Genomic DNA, 9,918 nt, shown 5'->3' with positions numbered 1-9,918 from the left:
GTTTCCTTTAATTATGACCAGGCAATACAACACGGGGAAATAAAGCAGAGCAAGACTGATGTTTATGCACCTAAGCTGTCAGTTAAGCAAATGCAGCTAGTGATAACACAGAGACAGATCTTGATATTCACAGAAATAGTCATATTCATATCTATGTTAAGTGGGTTTACATATATACATAATAGTATCTTATATATATATATATATATATATATATATAATATATATAATATATATATCAGGAGATATGCAAAGTACATCTGTTAATATACTATAATCCATCAATTCTTTTTACAATGAAAATAGTTTTTTTTCTAAACAGCATAATATTCAGTATGTCAACAAACATTATTGTGATCAACAGTATACTTACTACTTGTGACTCAATCACAGTGTTATAGCGTCATCGTGTACGGCAGCATCACTCATCTGAATCAGCAGTTAGTAACAAGATGGACTCCGTTGGACGAGGACGATGTTTCCCCTTGAGCCTGATCTTAGGCTTCTTCGGCTCTTTAGGCCTCACTGACGGGCTTCCACAAGGTGAGCTTGAGCTAGCCATCGTTGTCACTGGCGGCGTTGCTACTGCTGGGGAGGTAGAGCTTGTGGCAGGAGAAGATAAAAGCGGGGTTTTAACAGTAGGTTCATTGGCTGCAAAACGGCTGGACGTTTCTTGGGCAGATGTTGACGAGTGGAGTTCTTTCGCTGAGGAGTCAGCTTGGGAAAATGACCACGTGACTGCCGAGGAATGGTTGGATACCTTAGGACCTGCCATGGCACCCCCCATCTGGGATACAACATTAGAATTACTAGAAGGTATAGGAGACGTTGAGCAAAAAGTAGAAGCTGCTTCTAAAGCACTGGCTGCTTGTGAAATGATCGAGGCATCAGTAACAGAAGTCACGTTCTTCTTTGCTGACTCAGCATATTCAGTCTTATTAGTGGTGATGCTTGATTCCATTGGAATGGGTTCTGCGTTTGGCGATGAAAGTAAAGGAAGTTTGGCTGGAGTGTGATCACCTTGTTGTGTTTTCTCGTCTGCCAATTTGCGCACCCTCCCACTCCTCTTCTGGGCATTTCTGAAAACGAGAGAACGGACAGCCTTGGCCGGCGAAAGGAGCAGTGTTTTGGAATTCTTCTGAAGGGACTGAGCCTTGGCTGCCGAGATCTTCCTACTGAGAGACGATTTGGACTTCGTGGGTCTGGAAGTGTCAACCTGCTGGCGTCGTTTTTCTTTCATAGCTGGTGAAGCTGATGATGAGGTTGACCCAGATGAAATGTTCTCGTTCGAGTTTGACTGATCAAGAGTAGAAGTCTTCCTATTGTCCGCTCCAGATTTTGTGAAAGATTTCTTGTTGGTGAACACTGATTTCAAGGTAGATGATGGTGATTCTTGACTATCTGTTGGTGATAAAAGGAAATATATTTTTTTTGCATGACAGCAATTTTACCAAATACTATAAATGTGTTGCTACTGCACTTAGTAATGATTCATTATATACTGACAATGCACATATTTAAATTAAAAAAGATAAACTCTGATATAACAAAATTTAGTAAACTGATAAGAGTAAAATATTAAATCTGATAACATGGCTGTCTTTATATTAACACAGTTCGTTCATGCACCATTAACATAATAAGCTTAAGTACTCATTAAAGAAAAAAATGCTCATAGTCATCAATCAAAATCAGAGTTGTATATTATACTTGCTTCTTAATCAATCATTTGCCTTTGAAAACCCAAACTTACCTTCATTTGTGGAGTCATTCCCTGTACTATAACCTTTGGAGTGGTGATTTTTAGAAATATCCTCATTACTATTTCTATCTTCATCAGAAAGTCTCTTTCTGCCAATAATGGAAGATTTAAAGGGACGCCATAATGGCGATCTAGTTAGGTCTCTATTTGTTATGGACTTTTCTGGGCTAGATGGCAAGAGACTAGACTTAGAGGATATTGAAACAACGTCCTGATCCTGGAAATCTTGCTCGCTTGCGGTGTGGTCAGAGGACAAGGAGGTAGATTCGTGGTCTTCTCCGTAGTCTGTGTGTTTACTTTTGCCGTTATAAGGAGAACCAAGAGGAAGTGAAGTGGAGGTCTGTGTTGAGAACCGCGGCATGTGTTTCAGAGGCACAATGAAGCTGGAACTAAGTGTAGAACGAGGAGTTTGTTTAACAGATTCCCTCGGCGCGGAAAGATCCGCCACAGACGAAAGGGATGTCGAATCAGTAGTACATCCCACAGACGATACTTCCTCCTCACTCACCTGAGACACCTTTTGCGAAGGGCAAGGACTATTACTACCTACTTCTTGGTTTTCATTCACACTGTCTCTGGTGCCATCTTCGGATTTCTTAACATCACTGTCAACTTCCTTGTCAGCCTCTGTGGAAACTTTATCCGAGGAAACCCCTTTGGCAGCAAAGAGCTCGACAGGTACATCGTTGGGTGGTTTTAACTTGCATCGCATTAAGAGCTTACTGTTGTATCTACTCACAGAACGGTCCTGCATGGCATATCTGTTACATCTTGGTGACATAGCTGATCTGGGTAGTTGAGAGTACTGATAGATAGCTCCATAGCGGGCCATGCAATCACAGTATCTTCGCTCCCTGTAGTACATCTCGTGGGGGGAGGGAGGGGGAATGTTAGGCGCATTAGTTGTGGCTGTGTCTGTGGAATCATTTGCTTGTCCCTTTTCATGTTGGTTTTCTCTTTCTGCACCGATTTCTTCACTCTTCCTTGAGTCTACACAATTAGAGGGGCTTTCATTTTGTCCTGCATCCTTTCCTTCTACTTGGGCAGATACTCTACCATCAGTATTATTTGCGTCTTCTGATTGTATTTTCTCTCCATCACATAAACTTCCTAGGTCTTTCTGTACTCCCGTTTCATCACCCTGGGTATCATTAGTTTCTCCCGGCGGACAATTCGAAATTTTGTCATTAACATTGGAGCCGTTGGGGGACTTCAGAGTAGCGTGCTTCATCTCTATCAACTGCTTCTCGTTAATGGCTCCGTAGGAAGCGTAAAATTTATGGAGGTTCCCATTGTACGAGTAGATTGCTCTCGAGGGCCCCCGCTGGCAGTGCATTCCCCCTCCGCGCCATTTCGGGTCCTGGGCCCGCCACTTGGTGTCAACTGTCGAGCCATAGTGAGGATGGCAGGAGGTGCAGTGTCCCGCCCGTACTTTCCTTTGCTGGTCTCTGTGGGTGAGGAGGAGGGCGCATCCCATGCCTATGAGTCCCAGGAACAGCCTGAAAGAATGAATGACTGACTGTAAGGCTCTGCCACAAACAACACTGCGTACAGACTGAAAATACATTTATCAAACTTGATGTGACACTTTGTTATAAGTGTTTTCTTCCTGTATAGTCAAAATTGATATGCAATATGGAAACACTCTGATGACTACAATCACACCTGCTGCTTACTTCGTGTATGCAACCTTGCTTCAGTTAAGTCGCTTCTACACAATTATGGAGATCTGAGTGACCATCAAGACCTTCATGGTCATAGGAACTTTATATTGAGTTTCTAAATATTAAATTCACAAATATCACCAGCTGACAACTGTCCCATACCTATTATACACGAAGCCCAAAGAGAATGTTCGAAAACGCAATCTCTCTTGCTTTTCACCTCAATATCTCTGTTACTTCCCCTAAAGCCAAACGTAAGAATTTTATTCTGAAGCAACGAAAACAAAGGTTCACTGAGGATCAGTAAACAAATAGCCAAGGGTGAAATATTAAAAAAGTACTTATAGATTCACATCAACCTTGCATTTGATGTCTGGACCAGTCCCTTACGACGCTCCTGATTGGCCAATCACAGCCCTGGAAACTCTCAGTCTCTCGAGAGTTCACATAGGCAGGATGTATGTTCCATTTCTCCTGAGGGATACGTCTTTCAAAAGTATCCCTCAGGAGAGGTGGAACATGCATCCTGCCTGTTTGAACTCTCTCGAGAGACAGAGTTTCCAGTCCTGTGATTGGCTTATCAACAGCCAATCAGGAGCGTCGTAAGGGACTGGCCTAGACATCAAATGCAAGGTTGATGTGAATCTACTATAGTATTTTTAATGCGTTGAAAACCACTGAGAAAGAATCTTGACATTCTTTAACAGTTACACTTTCTCTGTGTACACACACACAGACATATATATATATATATATATATATATATATATATATATATATATAATATATATATATATATATAAAATTTGACAAGGTTGCAACTCGAAGGAACCAGCCTTGATATTTTTTATTTCACATGAGATCCGTGAAGCGAGAGAGAGAGAGAGAGAGAGAGAGAGAGAGAGACTCCTGTGCTCACCATAGCGACGGGTTGAGCAGGAGAGTGACGGCGAAGAGTGGAGACGGGTAGTGGATGCAGAGGGCGATATGGAGGCTGAGAACGGCGAGAGAGATGACGCCCAGTACCACGCCCACGGCCGCCCGCAGACCGCCCATCAAACTTTCTTCTTCTTCCTCTTCTTCTTTCGTTGCCGCATCCACCCTACGCCCTCCCAGGGCACGTCTGGTCAACTCTCCGGGCAAATCACGTCACGGGAACGCAGTCTTTCCGAACGCTAAGTTTGGGCAGCGCCGTTACCTGCAAAGGCATTAATAACATCAATACTGTTCTCTCGGTAACTTTATCTTGCTCTTTAATATCTTAAGATACAAACAGAATTTATGCATATATATATATATATATATATATATATATATATATATATATATATATATTATACATGTCTGTATGTATGTCGCAAAATCCACCAACAAAGAAATAAAAATGGGGTTCTTCTCAATAGCGTGTGTGTGTGTGTGTGTGTGTTTTTTTTTTTCGAGTTGTTTCTTAACCTTTTGTGTCCTTGCTTTGTTTGCTTGACTTTCTCAGTTATTGCTGTAATATTTTGTTTATTTTTAGACTCACTTCCATTGTGTTCAGTACTGTACCTTCAGAATGTGTTCATATTGTATCAAAGTGCTTGGTAACGTTGGTTTTATTTCTTTCCTGGTGGAATTTGCAACGTTTTACGTGCGCATAATTCAGTGGCCTTGATATATATACGATATATATATATATATATATATATATATATAATATATATATATATATATATATATATATATATAATATACACACACAAACAGTGTAAGTTTATAAATGAAAAGGAGAAAGCTACATTTTAAATAGCAATATTCCTGAAACCATCAACGTTAGTGAACTACATACTAATAATAATAAATAATAATAATAATGGGGAAACAAATCCACAGTTATGTAAATGTACATATATGCACATTTATGTAAATGTACATATGTAGCACGAGTTTTGAAATTTAAAACTCGTCTACCATGAGGATTTTTAAAAATTAGATAATAATAATAATACCACAAAATTTAAAGGGTCTTCTTTCAGGCAACACGGCTATAGAGTCACAAAGGCCAAACTTTATCGGCCCCTCCCCCCGCACCCCTCCCCAAATTCTCAGAGCAGAGTACACCACAAGCCACCTAGTCTTCCCTGTCCTGACTTAGCAGCGTTCGGGATTGTTTATATTCCGGAATTATCTGGTCCACAAACCACGAAGAAACTTTGGAAATGGCGTCAACACCCCAAGACACTCTTTAAGCCTCGAAAATGAGAAAAGTTTACCACAGCAAAGGGAAAGTGTAGCGTCTGGGGTTAGTAATCGATTAAGGAGGCCTACTAGAGGTTTGTTTCGAATTTAGTACAAATAATTAGATGTTAAAGTCAGTCCTCATCTCGCCGGGTAGGCGATGGAGCTACTAAACACTTTATTATGCGTAAATAAAGTAGAAGACTTACTACGATCGACTAATGGCGAGGATAACTCCAGAATATTTTTCAAGCTGTAAAAATAAGAGTTTCCTGCACTCATTGCTGACTATACACAGCGTTCCTTGTATACCTATGTTTATCGAATTCTGATACGTACAGATTTCAAACACACGCACGCACGCACACACACATACATATATATGTAATATATATTATATATATATATATATTATATAATATATATATATATATATATGTATGATGTATATATATGTCACTAAATAGTACGTGACTATACACTGTAACTTGAAATAACACGAAAGCGCTTGGTACTCCTTCTTTTATTTTTCATGTGACCTTATATATATATATAATTATATATATATATATATATATATATAGATATATATATATAATGTAGAATCTACTGGTCACTTTTTTTACCATATACATATGAAATTGTATTAGCCACAATGCCCTCGTAACTTCTTGAATTCTTTGCTCTTTTTTGGATACGATTGTCACTACAAAGCCTGGAGATCCAAGTTCAAAGAAATTTGAAGAAGAAATTGTGATGTCTGGTCCGGGAAACGAACCCACGTCCAATAATCCCAAAGAGGTCGTTGTGGCTATTACAATTTCATATATATATATATATATATATATATATATATATATATATATATATATATATGAAATTGTAATAGCCACAACGTAATCTCTTTATGATTATTGGACCTGGGTTCGTTTCCCAGGAACAGACATTAGAATGTCTTCTTCAGATTTCTTTGAACTTGGATCTTCAGGTTCTGTAGTGACAAGCGTATCCAAAAAAAGAGCAAAGAATTCAAGAAGTTAAGAGGGCATTGTGGCTAATACAATTTCATATGTATCTGGTAAAAAAAAGTGACCAGTAGATTCTACATTATATATATATATATATATATATATATATATATATATATATATATATATATATATATATATATATGTATATATAGCTAAGGCCACATGAAAAATAAAAGGAGTACCAAGCGCTTTCGTGTTATTTCAAGGTACAGCGTGTATATATATAATATATATATATATATCTATATATATATTAATATATATATTATAATATATCATATAAAAGTTTAAGGGAGGGCAACTATGTAGTTGTCTGGCGAACACCCAAATCAGCAGAGACACTGGCCGGCAACCATTGTCGCCAAATATTCAGCGAATATTATAACTTGCGTGATTTTCCATCCTTATGCGATGCTCATAAACGTAAAATCCCTTCATAAGGTTAATGGTTTTGACTTGCTGAACCGGCATGGGGTCCAACGCCAAACGCGACGGGCAAAATTCGTAGCGAAATTTACTTAATGGAAGTCCGGGTAGCGACAGTTATTTCGGTGTGTTTTATTTCTTTATATAATTCTCTACTGCATTCTGGAAAAAGAATAACGCTTCCGCCATAAAATACATCACTGTCTGCCAAAGATACGCACAATTCTTTTTCAACAAGGCGGGGCTGATAATTATCACCGACTAAGAGCGGACCATCAATTCATGTCAAATGAGGGATTTTTAGCGTCTCAGTGGCGTGATCGGTATGGTCTTGGCCTGCCACCTCTGTGGCCGCGAGTTCGACTCTCGGGCATTCCATTGAGGTGTTAGAGATGTGTATATCTGGTGATAGAAGTTCACTCTCGACGCGGTGCGGAAGTCAAGTAAAGCCGTTGGTCCCGTTGCTGAATAACCACTGTTTCCATGCAACGTAAAAACACCATACAAACAAGCAAACATGAGGGATTTGTTTTCAAAAGCTCGGTACTGAACAACGTTCACTGTGTATAGTAATGCCTCTTATTACATAAAGAGGATTCAATTATATGGCAGTTTTGAGATACCTCTTCTTCAGCGTCAATCATTTGTGATCATTTTTTTTTGGTGGGATTTCCTTCCTCTATTGTTTATGTAGACTTAAATACCCTTAGCTTCAACTCTTTACAGAAAATCATTCTACAACTGAAATGAAATGTAAGAAATGGATAAAGAAAGGCATTTATCCCATCTTGCAAAGTAAGAGACACTTTAAAAAAAATCTTGCAAAAAATGGCCAGACTTGGCAATATGAATTGAAGTCTGTTTTTTACTTCTTTATCTATGGATCTAATTCCAAATGCACCTGAGTAGCAGAAAGCATTTACTGGCTTCATAAAATATGTTTCCTCTAAATTCTTTTTCTATTACATAATAATTTTTCTTGGGATTACCGAAATTAGGATTTAGGATAGAAGAATATGCACTTCTGATATTTCCTTTGTATGTAGACTACTTCTTAGAAGATATACGTGTACTGTATTCAATGACAGAGAATTTTATGATGAAATACTTTGGGATCATATATATATATATATAGGGTATATATATATATATAATAGTCATATATATCTATATATATATATATATATATATTGGGGATTATTATATTTATAATATATAAGTCATATACATACGTATACATATATATATATACATACGTAATATACCATTACATATATATATATATATATATATAATATATATATATATATATGCACATACACACACACACATACACACACACACACATATATATATATATAATATATATATATATATATATAATATACATATATATTATATATTATAATATATTATATTTATATATATAATATATATATATATATATATATATATATATACATATATATAATATATATTATATTATATATAATCTCATATTCATACACCCATCCATTCGTTTTAAAATGAAGACGTCCATTGTGGAGAGATCCGGGGTAATTCACCAAAATTGCCTCATAAATGCGGCCATCTCGACTCCAATGTAGGTAAGATACAGCCGCGCATAATGATCAAAGATAAATGAAAACGATCTCACAAGAACTGATGCGAGCGGAGGCAGGAACGACCATCGTCGGGGAGAGCGCGTTCAATTGTGAACGAGAAAAACCCTTTAAAGGTTGGAAGGTAGTTTTTCTCCCCCAAAATACTCCTCAAAACGAACGAGCCCACGTCGCATTGTTTTCACGAGCTCCATCGAGAGTAGCGTAGTTTCTCCTGCAAGACGATGGCCATAATGAAGCGCAAGACAAAAGAGGGACACAATGCGTCTCAATAAAACCTCCTCCTCCCACAGAGAGAGAGAGAGAGAGAGAGAGAGAGAGAGAGAGAAGGAATGTGCCGGTACACCATTCTGACAGCGTCATGACTGCTTGCTGAATGACGAGGTAATTCAGCTGAATGACATGGCCTTAGTATAGTGAATATGGTAGATATAGCCAAAATGTAATTAACTGGTTAGATATGGCCAATATAAATAATTACTTTAATATGTCCTTAAAAAAGTAACTGGCTAGATATGGCCTTAATATAATTAACTGGTTAGATATGGCCAATATAAATAATATTGGTTTAATATGGCCTTAATAAAATTAACTGGTTAGATACGATCACACACAGACAAACGCACATATAATACAAATAATCATATCTAATGCTAAATATAAACTGACCATGACTGCAAGTAGTGTGGCCACCAGCTTACTCGAAAGCCGGTCTTTAGCAACACGAATAGAACAAAAGTAATTCAATATCCGTTGACTAGAATCGAATATCAAAATGCAAGTATTGACAAGAGAATAAGCAGACGAAAACCAAAAATATTAAGGATGATGTGAGGGCAAAAAGACAATATAAAAAAATTTAAACCCATTTTTCTCATCTTCTTAAGTTACGCTCTCATCAACTTTAATTGAATTAAATCTTTGAAAATAGAAAACGAGAGACTTGTTGTTGGAGATTAATTAAGCTGGCCGTATGCCAGCACGGGCTCTTGCTCATAGAGCAACCCGTAGAGAGAGAGAGAGAGAGAGAGACTGGTAACCACGAAGATGAAGGTAGCACGGGCGAAGCTGAGGATCCAAAAGTGATCCTCACTACTCGAGGTTTGTTTTGACGACATGAATTCTGAAACCTGGACCTGAAGAAACGCTCCAGTCCGAAAACGGAATTCTGAAACCAACCAGACTGGAAGAAACCG

At 37.9% G+C, this 9,918-nt stretch overlaps 1 protein-coding gene across 6 annotated transcripts in view; it reads right to left on the bottom strand.

Annotated features, from left to right (window-relative positions):
• Positions 1-243: 243 nt before the first annotated feature.
• LOC135195578 (uncharacterized) overlaps positions 244-9,918 on the bottom strand; it is a 415,413-nt gene continuing 405,738 nt past the window's right edge. For all 6 annotated transcript variants that reach the window (XM_064221879.1, XM_064221883.1, XM_064221878.1 and 3 more), the window contains 3 exons: positions 4,346-4,624; positions 1,754-3,261; positions 244-1,401 (listed from right to left, as the gene is read on the bottom strand). In XM_064221879.1, the coding sequence (XP_064077949.1) occupies positions 422-1,401; positions 1,754-3,261; positions 4,346-4,482 (2,625 nt within the window). In that variant the 5' untranslated portion in view covers positions 4,483-4,624 and the 3' untranslated portion in view covers positions 244-421. The remainder of the gene's footprint in view (positions 1,402-1,753; positions 3,262-4,345; positions 4,625-9,918) is intronic.

The sequence above is a fragment of the Macrobrachium nipponense genome, chromosome 16, assembly GCF_015104395.2.
Source record: "Macrobrachium nipponense isolate FS-2020 chromosome 16, ASM1510439v2, whole genome shotgun sequence".
Taxonomy (NCBI): Eukaryota; Metazoa; Arthropoda; class Malacostraca; order Decapoda; family Palaemonidae; genus Macrobrachium; species Macrobrachium nipponense.
The sequence above is the reverse complement of the archived record's forward strand: the minus strand, read 5'-3'. Positions and strand labels throughout refer to the sequence as shown.